This window comes from Ochotona curzoniae, unplaced genomic scaffold (assembly GCF_017591425.1).
Source record: "Ochotona curzoniae isolate NIBS_2020 unplaced genomic scaffold, NIBS_Ocur_1.0 patch144, whole genome shotgun sequence".
In the NCBI taxonomy this organism is placed as follows: domain Eukaryota; kingdom Metazoa; phylum Chordata; class Mammalia; order Lagomorpha; family Ochotonidae; genus Ochotona; species Ochotona curzoniae.
Genome location: NW_024466689.1, coordinates 2,413 through 20,385, shown reverse-complemented (window position 1 = coordinate 20,385; position 17,973 = coordinate 2,413). Strand labels below are relative to the sequence as shown.

At 51.1% G+C, this 17,973-nt stretch overlaps 1 protein-coding gene across 6 annotated transcripts in view; it reads right to left on the bottom strand.

Moving 5' to 3' along the window:
• LOC121166488 (glutathione S-transferase Mu 1-like) overlaps positions 1-17,292 on the bottom strand; it is a 135,870-nt gene extending 118,578 nt beyond the window's left edge. Inside the window, exons 1-8 of one of the 6 annotated variants that reach the window (XM_040995621.1) lie at positions 17,254-17,289; positions 16,893-16,968; positions 16,442-16,506; positions 16,058-16,139; positions 15,860-15,966; positions 15,151-15,333; positions 14,952-15,062; positions 12,223-13,039 (exon numbers count right to left, since the gene is read on the bottom strand). In XM_040995621.1, the coding sequence (XP_040851555.1) occupies positions 12,950-13,039; positions 14,952-15,062; positions 15,151-15,333; positions 15,860-15,966; positions 16,058-16,139; positions 16,442-16,506; positions 16,893-16,968; positions 17,254-17,289 (750 nt within the window). In that variant the 3' untranslated portion in view covers positions 12,223-12,949. Of the gene's footprint in view, positions 1-12,222; positions 13,040-14,951; positions 15,063-15,150; positions 15,334-15,859; positions 15,967-16,057; positions 16,140-16,441; positions 16,507-16,892; positions 16,969-17,253 lie in introns of those variants that run through there. The other 5 variants (XM_040995624.1, XM_040995626.1, XM_040995628.1 and 2 more) reach the window with 5 other exon arrangements.
• Positions 17,293-17,973: the final 681 nt, after the last annotated feature.

The window sequence follows — 17,973 nt, the reverse complement described above, 5'->3', positions numbered from 1 at the left end:
CAGACTCAGGGAACACACTGGGCCTCCACATGAATTCTCCCACACAGTGCTGTCAGCATCTAGTTGGCATAGGCTGGGTGTGCTGCTAGACACCCTGGCATGCACAGCACAGCCTCACAGCTAATATGATGAGGTCCCAAACACCAGCAGTGCTCATTTTGAATGGCTGAAAATGTGCCATGGACAAACACTGCCTTCAGTGTTCTGGCCAGCAGGAAGCAGAGCAGGAGACCCACATCCTGGAGACCAGCCAGCCAAGGAGACTGCTGCAAGAAGGAGATGGGGAGAGTCTAGCTCCACGGGCCATTTCTGTGGGTTTCTGGCTGCAGATCAGGAAAGAAAGGAGGAGATTGGATGCAACTCGGGTGAGGAAACGAGGAGTGAAGAAATGACAAGTCAGGGTGGAGGAGGCTGAGCTACAATGTTGTCACAAGGCTGTGCAAAAGTCAAGAGCAGTCTGTGGATCTCCACTCAGGTTTAAAGGAGAAATCTCAGAGTGGCTGTTTCTAATGCTTCTAAAAATAAGGGGCTGCATTTAAGGTGCTCTCAATCTTTTCACCTGAAATGCTCAATCTCAGAAGGGAGTGAGCAGGGCAGGACTCAGTCCTACAGACCCATAACCAGAGTGGATACCAGGATAAGGACTGGACATTAGCAAAGCCATGACTATGGCCAGACACAGTAACCTAGTGGCTAAAGTCTTCACCTTGCATGCCTTAGGAAACCATATGAGTGCTAGTTTGTATCTGAGCAATGCCACTTCCCATCCAGCTCCATGCTTGTGGCCTGTTGAATCAGTAGATGATGGCCCAACATCTTTAAACCCTGCAATCGAATGGGAAACCCAGAAGAAACTACTGGCTCCTTGTTTTGGATTGGCTCAGTTCTGGATGTTGTAGCCTGGGGGTGGGCACTGGAAGGCCTCTAAGCGATGAGCAGAGAGAGTGTCCTGGAGACCTAGCAGACAGGACAGAGCTACACAGTGTGAAGGCCATAGGATCCTGGCTTCCTACTGTGGATGCCCACACCTAGGCTCCTGCTCAATGAATGTGAGTCTCTGCACATACACAGGGATCATACTGTGATGCCAAGCAGTGAGTGAGATGCCCCGTACCACAGAGGGGCCACCTCTGTTCTCTGGGGTACCTACAAGACCACACGTTCTCACCAAGTTGCACAAGAAAGCAAGATGATGGGCGCCGGTTCTAATTCCGGCAGCCCCGCTTCCCTTCCAGCTCCCTGCCTGTGGCCTGGGAAAGCAGTCGAGGACGACCCAAGGCTTTGGGAACCTGCACCCGCGTGGGAGACCCGGAAGAGGCTCCTGGCTTCGGATCGGCATAGTATCGGCCCGTTGCGGCTCACTTGGGGAGTGAATCATCGGACGGAAGATCTTCCTCTCTGTCTCTCCTCTCTGCATATCCGCCTTTCCAATGAAAAAAATAATAAAAATAAATCTTAAAAAAAAAAAAAGAAAGCAAGATGGCTGAGATCAATCCCACCTCTTTCTTGTAACCCCAGATACTGTCAGGATCCTTGATTGGCTGTCCCTCAGAGGGTTGGGGATGCAGGGCCTGCACCCCAGGTGATATAGCACCTTTCAGGTGGGCTGCTTAGAAAAGGAACAGCCAGTGACAGGCAGGATAGTGAACAGGCATTGATATAAAACACAGTAATGGTAGGAAAGGGAATTAACCCAGCGTTGGTATATTGGTAGAGCAAGCTAATCCTCTGACTGTGGTGTTGACATCCCACATGGACCCCAGCTCATGTCCCAGCTATTCTATTTCTGATCCTTGCTTCTGGTCTCAGAAAGCAGCAGAAGGTATCCCAAGGCCATGGGCTCCTGTACCCAATGAGAGACACAGAAGAAGCCCCTGACTCCTTGCTTCACAGCAGCCCATCTCTGGCCATTGCAACCATTTGAGGATTCAACTGTGGATGGACAATCTTTCTCTCTGTGTTTCTCCTCCTTTCTCTTTAACTCATTCAAGTAAAATAAACAAAGCTTTCTTTTAAAATAAAGAAAGCTGCCCACCCTGCACATTCAGGAGGGAAACTGAGCCATACAGAGGGAAGAGCTTCCCCAGGCTCACATTTTTTTGTTGGGGGACAGGGCTGGGCCCAGCCTGGCCAAGACTGTGGGACCTTGAGCTGTGTGCTTTCTTTCCCTCCCCTCCCACAGGAAGTCCTGTCCTTCCCTGTCTGCTCATTCTCTCTGCTGGGTTGCTTGTGTTTCTCACAGGAGAGGGACCATCAACCACCCCACACACAAAAAATAAGACAAGGGGATGAGAACATGCCAGCGCCTCTCAGAAACCAACCTTGGTGTTCTCACAGCAGCTGTAAACTTCAGGGGAAGTGGTACAGGGAGATGATCAAATCTAGGCTTTCCAGAAAGAGCCCTGATCCTTACCCTTGAAAGCAGGAAGTCCAGATTTCTGTACCTATTACCAGAGACAAACCTCGCTGTGTCCTAACCCAGCTCACCTCCAGCCCGGCCCCAGGCACCAGGCCCAAAATGCTCCGCTGGGCTCTGTCAGCCTTCACATCAGGACTGGGAGTTCCCTGATAGCAGTTAAAGGAGTTCAGGAGATGTAGGACTGCCTCTGCCCAAGATCCTGACACACGCACTGCCTCCCCAAGTCGGGCCAGCTCTTCCTTAATTCCCAAGGCCGTGCAGTGGGGACCTGAACCAGAGCTGATGAGGAGGAATGTGCTTTGATGGAGGGTGTGATGGGATGCACAGTGTACACTGAGACCTCGTGGGAGGATGCTCTCCGAGTCCGGAATGAAGTAAGCTTTGCTGTCACCAAGAAATTAAACCTGGGTGACAGATGAACACCTGGGAGCTGAGGTAGGGCAGTGCTCCCCAGCACACAGGGGTGCTCCACACTCTGTCCAATCAGCTGGGCCTGTGGTTCTCCAACTACACTCAGTTCTGGGATGGGCTCCTCCATGCATGTCCTTCTATGCCCAACACCAGGGCCCACCCAGAAGGTCAGTGCACACGAGTGACAATAAAGGACTCTCCCCCATCCCTGATGCAACACAGGAGGCACTGGAGTAAAGGGAGCGAGAGAGGGAGGGGTGAAAAATGTTTGTCATCAGACACTTCCTGCAAATTCTATCAACGCAAGATCCACATGACCCCTCAAATATGACACCTACGATAGCCCTGGGATCCCCGTGCTCACTGGATTGAACTCACTTGGTGCAGGGCATACATCACAAATCACACAGGGGGACTGTCTGTGACTCTGACACTGAGTCTCAATCCCACTGTGGCTCCAGACACACTGCTGCATATCCTGCTTCTCCCACAGAGTCCTGGACCAGGGTCTGAGGCTTTCCATTTATGAAGAACCCTTGACTGCTCTCCACTGAAGCCAGTGGTTCCTAGAGAGCCCAGCACAGTCTAACCCAGCTCTGGGCTCAAGAGCAAATGACTGACTCTCTGCAATCTCCCTTTCCTGGCTGGTCCAATGGGCTTGAGGCCCTTCTGTCACTCATGAGGATGAACACAATTGGAGCCAGTATTGGGGCACAGCTGAGTAAGCCTCCACTTTCACTGCCAGCATCCCACACTAGAGCACTGATCCTATTCCCAGTTGCTCCACAGCCAATTGAGCTTTCAGTTAGAGGGCTCAGGAAGGCGAGGGATTTGACCCAGGTCCTTGGATCCCTTCCACCAGTGTTGTAGACCCACATGGTGGTCTTGGCAACTAGCTTTAGCCTGGCGCAGTCCTGGCTGTTGCAACTGTTTGGGGTATGGATCATGGGATGGAAGGTCTCTCTGTGTGTTTCTCCCTTTGCCTGTCCTTCTACCACTAAAAAAAAAAAAAAAAAAAAAAAAAAAACTTTGGGCCAGCACTGTGGCTCGGCAAGCTACGCATTTGCCCGCAGCATTGGCAAACCATATGGGTGCCTCTGTGTGCTCCGGCTGCTCCACATATGAGCCAGCTCCATGTTTGTGGCCTGGAAAAATAGCAGAAGGTGGTCCAAGTTCTTGGATCCTGTACTCGTGTGGGAGACCCAGAGCCCAGAGGGACTCCTGACTCTTGGCTTTGGATTGGCTTAGCTCTTCTTTTTAGTCATTTAAGGAGTCAACCAGCAGATGGAAGATTCTCTCAGTATCTCTCTCTCTTCTTCTCTATTTAAATCTGCCTTTCAATGAAAAATAAATCTTTAAAACAAATCAAATTTTTAAAAAAGATCGACATTGATAGAGTAGACATTTTCTAGGAGTTAGTGTGCCAACTGTGTCATGGACATCACATATCAGTGTCTGGGTTCAACTTGTTCACTTCCAACTCCAGCTTCATGCCTATGTACAGCCTGGAAGATGCCACGTAGAAGTCCACATGTGGGTCAAGTGCTTGGACCTGTGTAGAGTGAAGTAGTGGATTGTCGCGCCCACGTGTCTTATTGTCCCGCAATAAGACGCAGACGCGAGTGAAGTCTTCTGCGGTAAAATTTATTGCGCGCACAAAGATGAGGAAGAGGAAGGGGGCCCCGACCCCGGCAGGCTTTCTGCTCTTATGTGCTGACTGGCCCCGCCTCCGCCGATGATAGGTCGGCGTCATGATCACGCAGGGTCCTGGGCGACCGGATTCGTCAGTCCCCAGTGTTCACGTGCCGGCCACGCCGCAGCTCACTGCGCATGCGCTAGGCGCCTGCGCAGTACCGCGAAGGCTACGTGACTTCCACCACGCACGAAGGTGTGGCTTCTCCGGCCGGCGCCATTTTAGGCACAGCATGTGGCCAGTGCATACAGATGCGGCTTGCAACATCTCTCCCCTTCTTATACAATAGAAAAAATAAGTTGGTATGGGCCTGTCTTAGGTTGTAGACTCAAGGCACATGATCCGTCATAGGGAGGCTGCGTGGCTTGACGTAGTCCCTGTCTTAGACCGATAATTGTCTGGGTCTATCTTACCCGTCATGGGCTACAACCGCGGTGGTTGTAAAGAGCAATGTCTCGACAAGGCAGTTATAAGAGTGACTACCCTCTCGCGTGCAATGGATAAGTCCTGCGAGGTGCAAGGGCTAGTCAGGTGCATCATGCTCGAACTCAGTGCAATGCCATAATGGCCTGAGGTGCAGGAGCCATGATGTCCATGCTCTTAACTAAACCCGTTGAAGCATGCTCAACCATACCATGGGGGAGTCACCATACTGCATGGCTAGTAGGGCTTGATGTATTGCCACACGATCTCGCTGAGCGCGGCGTCTCAGATGACACAGGCAAAAAAGGCATAAGGCACAGCCTGCACATAAGAGCAGAATCAGCACAACCACTCCCACCCATTCCTTAATATGGGAAGTGATGTTCCAAATCCAAGTGGCCAGGGTTTCAGCAACAACAGGATCCACCCGTGTAAAATTAATCTGGACAATGGCAATTCTCAACTCCGACTGTAAAGTATCAAATTCTCTCGTCCAATTTCCTAAAAGATAAGAAGAAAGCTGGCAAGAAAGATTAGCAGCCGTTGAAACATTTTGAAAAGGAATAACACATAAACCTTGACACTAAAATTCTCAGGAAATGCTTGAAAGCAAAGCGTGTCCTGTAGGGGGAATAAAAAATTTACTCACTTTCTCCTTAATATCATCATAAGGGAGAAAAGGTAAATCCAAAGAAGAAAAAATCAAGGAAACACTCGGGCTGAGTGGGCGACCGGTAAGGGTCGTGGAAAAACACTCAGAACTCCTCATCATGGCTCAGCAATCACGGTCCTCACCAGCGCCATACAGACCCTTAGTTGCACCATCAGCCGTGTTTGCACTGGGCGGGGCACCATTGTCCTGTGGGATTGTAGGAGGAGTTTCTGATTGCGGGTCTGCATGAATCTTCCCCAAGTCAGATCCTGGTGTAAGCACTCCAGCGGTTGCAGAAACGTCAGAAGGCGGTGATGGACAGGAACGAGTCAATCGAGCTGGAACCCAAACCGGAACTGGGGCATCCTGTGGAAACACACAAATGGCTCCTCGAGCCTGCCTAATAACTGGGTCTGGGCCCTTCCATTTGGACTCCAGAACATCCTTCCACTTGACCCAAGATTGCTCTTGCGCCGTGTTAAGGGAATGACGATCTGCAGCACTAAGGCCTTGCTCATCCAGCTGTAAAAAATTGATAGTGAAGAGAGCCAGGGCTAGAGTGGCCCGAGGGCTCTGACTGGCGAGACCAAGTGATTCCCAGGTGGTTTTTTGTTTTTGTAACAATTCCTTAATAGAGCGATGAGCACGTTCGATTATCCCCTGACCTTGTGGATTATAAGGGATGCCAGTCACTAATTTGACGCCCATCTTCATGCAAAAATCACGAAATTTGGCTGAAGTATAGGCGGGACCATTATCAGTCTTAATACATTCAGGTTTACCCCATGCGGCCCATGCTTCTAAGCAATGTTGGATTACATGGATGGCCTTCTCCCCGGTTAGCACTGACGCAAAGAGCACACCAGAAAAGAAGTCCACGAACCCAAAGGTCCTTTCCACGGCCTGCATTATGCATGCCACAAAATCAGCAAAGGGCTCATCTGGCTCCTGTTTAACCTGTGTGATGCCCAGTTTCTCTTGCCCTTTAAGTGAAAGGGCCTTCCAAGCCTTTATAGCTGCAGTAGAGATCTGGGTATACACTGGCCATGGATATCTATTTTGATCATCAGAGTATTGGCCTTGTCCGGAAAGCATATTATAAGTCCAGGTCAAAGCATCACCGCCGCGCTGTTGATTTGCCCGGGCGGTCTCAGCCAAAAGCTCTTGCCATAGGCCCTTCCAATTTAGATATGATCCCATATTAGGGAGAACAGCCTTCACCACAAATTGCCAATCAGAGGGAGTCATATTCATTCCCCCCATACGTTCTAACAGGGACAAAGTGTAATTGGCATGAAGACCATATTGCTTTACAGACATGGCCAATTCTCGCACTAATGCTGCATCTACCTGTCTGTAAACTCTTTCCCTTTCTTCTTCTAAGACGGGGAACATATTTTGAAGTTCCCGGCGTGTGGCTGGATCAATGAGGGAGGAGCCGGCGCCACAACTCATGGGCGGGGCAGATGGCTTCACAGCAGGAGGAGCCATTAGTGTAATGGCTCCAGAGCCCTGAGGCCATGGGCCGAGCGTGGCCGGCGCAGTAGCACCGCCATTCTCTTTCTTCTCCTTTTCTGATCCTCCTCTGTCTCCTGCGGGTTTGCGTTCTAAGCGCCTATCCCGCTTGTACCCTTCCTCCGCGTCGGACGTCTCCGAACTTGATGAGGAAGATACTGCTTTCAATTTCACCTCTATTTTTTGCTTCAAACCGGTTCTCCTCTCCCGCTCTGTTTCTGAGAGACTATCCTGGGCAGAATGAAGGGCTTTGTCACTCTCTCTGACCGCTCCCTTACGGAGGGCATAAACCCTCTGCAAAAATTTCACCAGAGAGAACCGTGCGCCCATGTCTATAACCAGAAGCGGTGGTTCCTATACCTCCGATTTATGCTCCTAGTCACCCGAAAGTTCTCCCTCTCAGAGCTCCTTACCTGTTTTTTGGCCGCAGTTCTGACTTCCACCCGTTCGAAACGGGAGGCCCCCTCCAGGTCCCGGGTTTCGGGCACCAGTTGTCGCGCCCACGTGTCTTATTGTCCCGCAATAAGACGCAGACGCGAGTGAAGTCTTCTGCGGTAAAATTTATTGCGCGCACAAAGATGAGGAAGAGGAAGGGGGCCCCGACCCCGGCAGGCTTTCTGCTCTTATGTGCTGACTGGCCCCGCCTCCGCCGATGATAGGTCGGCGTCATGATCACGCAGGGTCCTGGGCGACCGGATTCGTCAGTCCCCAGTGTTCACGTGCCGGCCACGCCGCAGCTCACTGCGCATGCGCTAGGCGCCTGCACAGTACCGCGAAGGCTACGTGACTTCCACCACGCACGAAGGTGTGGCTTCTCCGGCCGGCGCCATTTTAGGCACAGCATGTGGCCAGTGCATACAGATGCGGCTTGCAACAGTGGATGAGTTTTTCTCTCTCTCTCTCAAATAAATAAAAACAAACAATTTTTACATGTAAAAGTGTCACAATAGCTTTGAGATTCTAAGATCTAGTTCTACCTGAAAGTCAAGCCTCACAATATGATCATTATTGTTTTAGCTACAGGACTATGAAAGCAGCAGGGAAACATAAAAGAAAACACTGCTGTATCATGGAGACCAGTATACCATGAAATGAACATAATTGCAGTATGCATCTCTACTTCTGAATCAAAGATGGACTCCCAATGAAGCTGTTAAATATATATTGACAACGGGATGCTAGACTTTCTACCAGTGTGTATATCTATGAAGAACCTAAGTGTTTTCTGCTTTGCTTGCTTGGCTGAGAGCTGTGTGAACTCCAGGCCCCACCTGGCAGGTCACACAGGCAGAGCACTCCTCAGGAAGGAGACCCCTGGTGTGCTTGTTAGATAAGTTGCTCACTACCCTATAGCCCACCAGTTTGTACTTTTTGAAAGTTGCTTGCTTCAAACCCACCAATAGAAGCCTGCTAATTTGCTCTTTTTAAAAGTTAACAGTTAAACTGATCAAACATGACTGTATAATTGGGTGGAATTTTGTATAAAAACCCTGTGCTGTTCAGCCTTGGCCCTCCTTCTGCCCCTTCTGCCCCATTCTGCCCCATTCTGCCCCTTCTGCTCTTCTTCCGCTTTTGGATGCAGCTGCTGCTTTAGTGGCCGCCCCTCCCCCAGCCCTACTGGGCCGGGGTAATAATGGCTGAGAACCTAACAGCCTGAATAAACCGCCCTTATGCCTTGGCATCAATTTCAGACTCCTGATGATTTTCTGGGGATCTCAAATCTGGGCACAACACCTACAATGTCATGCTACACTTAAATAACAGAATGATGAACTTGTGACTGTTGCTAAAAGATTATACTATTGTTATAGGGGAAAGCAGTGACAGGGAGTCGGGGAGAGGATGAGAAGGGTGGAAGATGAAATCCCTGAGCTTAAGCAAATGTATCTTGAAAAATAAAAACTGAAACTAAAACAAAACAAAACAAAACAAAACAAAACAAAACAGGAAACAGTGATCCAAGAGAAAAGCAAATCAGATGCATCACCTCAGCCAGGTGCAAGGTCACTCAGGTTTGAGAGTGTGTCCAGACGCCTGGGACCAAATGCACATGCATGTCAAGGCTCTCATGAAATATGAAATCCACAAAGGTGATGTGCAGAAGGCCAAGGTGGAATGACCACAAATCTCTATGCTCTGAAATCTATGGCAACTCCCTTTTCCTTCTGATGCACCTGTTGCCCTGCAAACCACAGCAGCTTACATAGACACTGTCAGAACAGCTTCGTCTATTCAGGGAGTCCCTTTAAGGACTGGGCCTTCAATGCCTCCTGTGACAGAAAACAGCTGTCAACCCCTTCTGACACGGAGAGGCAGCCTGTGTGGTGCTGTGCGTCATTCAGCTGGCCTAGGGTGAGCAGCCATCAACCTGGGACTGAGACCTGGCGAGTGCTCAGGCCTTGATGTTGGTTAGATTCCACTGACTTCTAGACCCCCATCTGTGAGAGGCAACGGAAAAGGAAGGAAATGCACAAATCTGCATCTGTACCAGGGGAGGCCAACAACTCATGGTTCAGGTGCCAGGCGCTCCTTGCAGGTCCTGGTCTCAGACACGGAACAAAATCAAAGTAGCTAAGAACAAAAGCGCTCCAGGAACAAAACCAAAAGTTCTGCCAAGTGGGATGATGGAAGAATGAACTACACGTATGAGTAGCTTCCAAAAAGACAGGGAATATTTATGACTGAAAGTCAGAAAGAGAGAACAAAGATTCCTTTGATCTGCCTCTTGGGAACACAAGCAAATTCCTTTTTAATTTTTTTTCTTTTTGATGATGTTTATATAGTTGAGAAGGATGCATGCCCATGTGGGCTACTGATTAGGGTGTGAAGGGGTCAAGGAGTAGGGGATATTGGATGAGACTTCTGTTTCCAATTTTCTTTTTCTTCTTCATGTGTTTGGGGAAAGAGGGCAGAGAAGAGGAGAAGCCACATACAGCATCCAAATCGCATCAGTACCCATAGGAGGGGGCCAGCTACCTAATGTCATTCCAGGGTCCCCCATGTGAGCGTGGCCTGAGGACAGTGTTCAAATGTTCAAGTGGTTTCAATAGTTCTGATTTTGTTGCTCCAAGGATGAGGAAATCCTTCCAAGGCCCATTGGCTGACATAGCCCACCTTAGAGTCTCCATTCACCTTGATAATTGCTGTCAACACTTGGCTGCCAAAGTTGTCCAATTTGTTCAGCCATCCTTGGTACTAGATGTTCTCTGCAGGCTTCAATTACCTGTCATGATCCCATGTACATTTGGTCACACCATCCACTGTGCAGTCTTCAGCAACCAAACAGGCCCAGTTCTAACATATGCTCTCTGTGGTGAGACCACAGATCCTGTGATTTTGACAGTGGTTATAGTTCTGAGTCCAGCAGGTGCCCCAGACCTGATTGTTGTGTCTGCCAGCCAATGCAGGGTCCAGCTCAGTTCATCGCCCACATCATCCTACACACACACTGGTGGCTGCAGTTTCTGTCTCCAGCCCCATCTCATATGCAAACAATGGGTACCATGGCACAGCCCAACCCTGCCCATCACACACTCAGTTCTCTTATATACCAGTAGAAACAGCTGTGTAGTCAGAGAAACCCCCAATAACCCCCTCCAGGACTGCCCCCAGCCCTGGTTCCTACACATGACAGTGTGTGCAGCAGACTGGTCCAGTCTGTCCTGCATCCCATTTGTCTCTCATACACTTCAATGGTGCTTCAGGATTGCTCAACCCAACTGACCCCATTATCTAGCTCACAGTTCTGCTAGTGAGTGCTACAGCCTGTCCAAGACTGGTCTACACCCAGCCTTGGTTCTCATGTTCACCTATGGGAGCTACAACCCATCAGAGAGGTGTCAACAGTTTCCCTATTAGACTTACTCTCAGCTCCACTTTTGCTTCTTCTAGGTGGTTCTGCAATTTAGCTTGAGAGGACTTGCCCCTTTTCCTAGCACTTGCTACCCAATGCTGTGGCAAAGCCCAGCCAGCCTGCACTTATTCTGACTCATGCATGCACTGATGGATTTAGTCACTTATCCCAGCCTGGCTCTCTCCTTAACCCAGGTTACATGCAGGTCAGTGGGTGTTGTACTCAGCCCATCCTGGTTGACATCAAGTTGCAGTTCACCTGCTCATCAGCAGGAGCAGTGTCCCCCCAAGGGGAGACAGCACAGCATTGCCTCACTGCTGGGCTCACCCTCCCTCACACATACACACCAAGTATTTCATGTGCTGGTGTGTGCTATGACCCAGTGTGGCATAGCTTGTCTCACCTCAGCTCCAGGTCATACTGGCAAGTAACAAAAAAAATTCTCACAGGAGTCAATGAAGCAGAACTGGGGACTAGGACAGCACAGTCTAAACTCAAACAACTTCTTCCAGCACCACCACCACATTACTACCGTTTTTATCACTTTTTTCTTTAAATATTTATTCATTTTTATTGGAAAGTCAGAATTACAGAGAGAATAAGAGACAGAGAAAGATGTTCCATCTGCTGGTTCACTCCCCAAGTGGCCAAACAGCCAGAGCTGAGTTGATCCGAAGCCAGGAACCAGGAGCTTCTTCCACTCTCCCACACAGGTGCACGGGGTTTCAAAGGCTTTAGACCATCCTCTGCTGCTTTGCCAGGCCTTAAGAAGGGACTGGACAGGAAGCTGGACACAAACTGGTGCCCATATGGTGTCCCAGCACTTGAAGGGAGAAGATTAGCCAATTGAGGCAGTGCACTAGGCCCTGCGTTATTTATTTTTCATTGATTTAGATTATGTGTAAGAAATAGGGAGATGACAGGAACCAATTGGGAGAGATGGTATTGGGCAGAGGTCATACGATAGAGGTGAAGAGAATTTTTGAACAAATGCTTTAATTTGCAGAAACGAATGTCCAGTTCCACCTCCCCTCTGGTTCACCTGATTATTTCCACAGTGCCAAGTCCCACTCATGGCTGAGGAGACTGCCACCACCTCCCAAGAGGGGATTCTTCCACACTTCCAGACTTCCTGAACTGCTATGGTAGGCAGGCACCAGGACACACAACACAGGGAAAACATGCAAGGATTCCACGCAAGGTGTTGACTCAGGTGCCGTGTTTTGTTGTTTCTTTAAAAAGGACAGCAGTCACACTGTAAAGGGATATGCTTTATTGAGAGCAACATTCTGACAAAACAGATGAGGAATAACTACGTTAGTGGGAGCATCCAGGGAAGTGTCCCAGAGGGGATCTGTCCAAGGCCTGCCAGCCCCTTCCCCATCAGGCCTGCAGCTCTCAGAAACAGCACAGCTGCAGGGGAGCTTCAGGGTGAATGAATGAGGAATCCAGGGAAGGGAGAAACCTAAGGTGAGGAGCAGACCAACATGCACAGGGCACAGAAATGACCAAGACACCAGGGCATCCAGCCTGACCAGACACTCACACAGCATGTTGCTTCCCTAGGCCCTGCTATAGCAGCAGAACAAAGAAAACCACAGAATCCAGCATGGTCAGTGCCAAGTCAGGGTTCCCAGGGAAGAGGACAGGTCCAGACTGAAGTTCAAGGGTTTCCTGGGTCACAGCCAGTACCAGGGAGACCTCATGGGGGAGCCCATCTGGCACAGGTGCAGCGAACTCTGGCTGTTTGGAGAGCTCACAGCAGAGATGGGGACTGTTTATTGGCAGGAGGAGCAGCCCAGGGGGCCATGGCTGAAGAAGAGGGCAGAGCTGAGGATGGCCAGACCTCAATGGGAGGGGCTGGCTTAGAGGACAGGAGGCAGCAGGTTAGGGAGGAGGAGGCTGTGGAAGGAGAGGACTGAAGGCTGAGGCAGAGCTGGGGGCCTGAGCACCCATCAGCCCCTCTCACTTCACTTCAGAGCCTTATTTTCCAGTCCATGTGGCACTCTTTAAAAACAGAGGGACTTTGATGAAGCGGCTGGACTTCAAGTAGGCAGCGATTTTTGGCAGGCCCTGCAGGGGCAGAAACAGGAGCAGAGCTCAGAGTCCGTGGTCTCCTGGGGTTCCCTCAGCCCCAGTGTAGGCACAGACCAGTGGGACCAACAGCGGCCACTGCACAGGGCTGTGCTGGCTGCACTGACATCTCCATAGGACCACAGCCCAGGGGACTTCATGCTTTAACACAGACACCTCCCTCCACCACCTCAAAAGATGGATCAGCAGGGAGACGCTAGAACTGGGTCCTTTGTAGCCATGGGAAACGTCAGTGCTGGTTCAGAGGTCGCTCCACGTCTAGCATGATTGACTCCTGGCCACCATGTCTCAAGGGAGACTTGATGGGCACAGCCATTCAGGAATTTTCTCACAGTCAAACACTGAGCAGGCAGAGTATGACACAGCCTGCCACTGCCCCTCTCCTAACTGTTCTGCTCACTTCCCTACCCACATAGGCTCTGCTGCACACTCTCCTTATCCACAGTGAGGCTGCCCGATGCACAGCATTGCACACAGAGCAGGGACGTCCATCAGGAAAAGGGGCTGAGACCATGTCAGGGCAGCCTACAGAGCAGTCCTGATCTTACCCAGTGACTCAGCAGGCCCTCACTGTGGGGAATGGGAGGAGGTGCAGCAGCAAAGGAAGGCAAGGCCAGACACCAATCCTCCCCCTGACACAGGGAGTCCTAACTCCTCCACTTGGTATCTCAGGTCAACCTCACTGCATCTCAATTCTCCTCATCCTGAGACCTGTTATAGTGAGCAGCACCAAGCACACTCCTGGGTCATGCACCTACATGCCAGGGCTGACAGCACCGTGCAGGTTCTCAACAATTCAGGGGGACCCAGACTGTTCTAACCCTAATGGGCCTGGCCCTGGGTACCGCATGGTCCAGCTCATATCTAATCTATGTCCAGTCTCTCCTTTCAGGCACACAGAGCTGAGCCAACTGTTACATAATGCCCAAGGCCACAGGCTTAGACTTCACCCAGAGCTGATAAGAAGGAACTGGGACAGCACATCTCTGCGTGGGGAGGAGAACAGGACAAACATTGCATACTGAACAGCTTGTTGGACTAATGCCTCATACTCCCAAATCTGTAACCAAGTAGGCTTTGTTGTGAGCATGCATGGAGTCCCAGGTGGTCCCTGTGATCCTGTGAAGTGAGGCCCAGGCTGTGCTCCTCAGTAACCAAGAGCTGTTGCTCCTCCATCTCCAAACTGCTGAGTTTGCAGTTCTCTAACTGGTTCAGTTCCAGCATGGAGTCACCTTTGCACAGGCATAAACAAAATGGTAAGCAGCTGCCCTATCTCACAGGCAGAACATGTGGGATACTAGAATGAAACAAGAGGCATCGAAGGAGAAAGAAAACCTACATCATCAAACAAATCAAGTCTCCCCAGCAGAGAATCCACAGTTGTGCTGGGAGCTCAGTGCCTGCACATGGGGATCTCACTGGTTCAATGTGCTCTAGAGATCAAACACATGGACTGTGCGTGTCTCTGACACTGAATCCACCCTACCCGGTCTCAGTTCAGCTGAGACCAGCTACAAACACACACTGCTCAAAGTCTGGCCTCTCCTATAGTCTCCTGGCATGGGACACCAGACTAGACAAGGGTCTGAGGCTGCTCAGTTTAGCACAAAAATCAGAGAAGTCCTGACTGTTGTTCATACACACCAGAGGTTCCTGGGAGCCCAGCACAGCTGTGACGGGCTCTGGGACCCTGATAAATGGCTTTTCCCATGCTGACTCAGTATTCCTTATGAATCAATTGGGAGAGACAACTTGTAGAGATACACTGGACACAGCAGGTGCAGGATGCTAACTCTGAGTCCTGCTGTCAGGGGTTGGTGTGTAGCAGAGCTCCAGGACTCGAACAGAATGAGGGAACCAGAAGAGGCTGAGAGGAGGGTTGGGGATTCACCTCAAATCGAGCCATGAAATCCTTCAGGTTTGGGAACGCATCCAGGCAACCAGGAGCAAAAATACGGTTCTGGTCGAGGACATCATAGACGAGGAAATCGGCAATGGTGATCTGCAGAAGCCAGGAGGAGGGAGACAGGGACTTAGCGATAGATCGCCCATGCCCCCTGCTCCTGTCTCCCTCCGTCCCTCTGCCTCACCTTGTCCCCTGCAAACCAGGGCTGCTTCCCCAGGAACTGGGAGTACAGTGTCAGCTTGTCTGGGAGGCCCTTCAGGTAGTCAGGCTTCAGCTTTTCCTGAGGGAGCAAACAGCTGTCAGCACCCACAGACACGATTTTGCAGGAGAGGGTCTGCCTGCCCAGGGCTGCACATGGCCCCGCTGGCTGAGGGAGCAGCCATTTCCCCTGAGCGTGGCAGGAATGTTCACAGTTCACAAAGGATGAGAATGTGATGTGAAATGATGGAACTCAGTGCCTCTGGGCTTCAGGCTGACCCTGGGTTGCCTAGTGGGGACAGCTGCTTTTCCCTATGGGGACATGCCTAAGGATGCTCCCTTCTCAAACTGATATAACTCACGTAATGGACTTTCCATCCAGGGACGAGCATATAAAGGGAACACATTGAATGCTGGTCATGATAAGGGTCAAGAGTTAGACACAGAAGTGAATTTCCTGTCTTAGACATGACTGCTCACTCAGAAGCATTGTAACTTTGTGTAGGGCTGTGGAAATTAATCATAATCTTTCTTTTAGAACAGACTTAAAGAGTACAGATTCAATGTTTTCACAATATAGTAAATTGCTCAGGCAGTCAGACTTCATAGGGAATTCAGAGACAAACAGGAGCAGTACAGATGAGAACACAAGAATCAGCTTGGTATTGAATCTGCCAGATCCAATCCTCTTGGGCACTCACAAAGTCAGGGTTGAAGCAGATTGCCACCAGTTGCCAGCGGTTGTCCATAACCTGGTTCTCCAAAATGTCCACACGAATCTTCTCCTCTTCCGTCTCCCCACCTGCAGCACACACAGCAGACACCCTCAGCATCCCACCCAGCCAGGCCCAGGGCACAGCCACAGCCCCACACCCTCAGCCAGCCCCACTTACACAGGTTGTGCTTGCGGCCGAGATAGCGCACGATGGCATTGCTCTGGGTGAGCTTGTGAGTGCCGTCAATCAGGTAGGGCAGCTGGGGAGGGAGGAGGGAAGTCGGCTGGGCTCCCAGGGGCCCAGCATCCCCTGACCTGAGTAAGAGCACACAGGATCCCTGGCACCCTCTGTGCCTGGCCCATGGCAGGTCCTGGAGACAATCTCTGCACAAGGCATGAGTGAGCTGTGACATAGAACCTCAGGGAAAGACTGCAGAGAACCAGGGATGACAGTGGTTGAGCACAGGTCCTGGTCCTGAACCCTCTAACCATGGGAAGGATGTGGAGACAGAGACACCATTCACGACCCCACTCCCTCCAACACCCCATCCCCTGCACGTACATTGGGGAAGTCCAGGCCCAGCTTGAATTTCTCATTCAGCCACTGGCTTCGGTCATAGTCGGGAGCTGTGGAGAAGACCAAGTGAAACAAAACCTCCCCAGTGTGCAGCCTCCCCTCATGAGAGTCAGGGGCAAGACCCCCTGAGGAGGGCATGTGGGATCTGAGTCCCTCATATCACATTCAATGTCTGGAGAAAGGGAATAATGATCCTATGGGGTTCTTGACTCCAAAGCTTTTGGGAAGTGTGGGAAAGGACCCAATGCTGAAAGCAGGTTCCCAGCACCCCTTCCCAGAGCCATGCCCTGGGAGGCCACACTGCACCCTCAGGGACCAGGAAGGGCAGGCTCTGCTTCCAGGGGTTGAGGTCTGCACAGGTGATATGCAGGTGGCCAGGCAGGGGTTACTAGATGACAGAAGCAGTAGACAGAGGTCAGAGCAGGCAGAACCATACCGTCTCCCATTCTGTAATGCTTTTCCTCATAGCTGGTGCCAGTGTATTCCAGGAGCAGGCGGATGGGCAAAGCCAACTGGGGGAGACACCAGAGCCAGGGGTCAGAGCTGGAGGGACTCCAAAGGTTGCCCTCATCTCCTCCAGGGGAGCCCTACTCTACACCTAATAGCATCCCTTTTTCCTTCTGCCCCTTCTCCACACTGGGATGCTTGCATCAGGATTTCCTGGCAGCCTAGGAGGAGGAGAAGCAAGGAAGTTCCAAAACAAATGAAGACCTAAAGCCTCCACAGCTGTTCTGTGCCCTCTGTCCCATCCCATATCCATGCCCATGTCCCATCAGCAGAGCAAGCCCTTAGCTCACCCCGCGGAGCTCCCAGTAGCCCAGGGTCATAGGCATGGTGCTGCTGGTGCTGCAGTGGTGGCAATTGGGCTTTCAGGAAAGACCCTGGGACTTTTATGCTTGGTTTGGGAATAGCCAGGGGGAGTAACCAGCTGTGAACCCGCCCCTACCAGCCCCACCTCCAACCCAGGCTGCCCCAGGAGGCAGTGCTCTGCTCTGCCCCACCCTCAGGAATGAACCTGGTAACTGCCAGTGCTGGCTGGACAGTTGGAGGTCTGTGCAGATCCAAGTCAAGTGTTGACCTGGGACTGGTGGTATCCGCAAGCCCTCCTTGAGGCTCCCACACAGGGCTACCCTCTGCAGGGCCACAGGAGTTAGCAAGCCCTTGGCAGACGTGCCTTTAAAGTGCCATGCACTTCCCTCTACTGTCTGTGTGCTTGACTCAGGCCTCATCCCAAGAAGGAGCAGCTATAGCACCACCTCCCACTCTGGGTTCTGGGAAGACATGTTGCTGGGCCAGGTCCCAATGGTGAACTCCCACAGCAGGGGCAGTAAGGGTGACCTCCCTTACAGGAGGAACTGAATCTGGGTCAACTGTTTAAGGATTATGTAAAGTAGCTGATCCTATTCTGCTCCAGCAAGGGGGCAGGTACACAAGAGCCTCCCTGCCAGGCAGCTGGCTTTGGATGCATCTGATTGGAGTGACCAGTTCCTCTGCAAGGCAGAGGCAGGGCCTTTAAG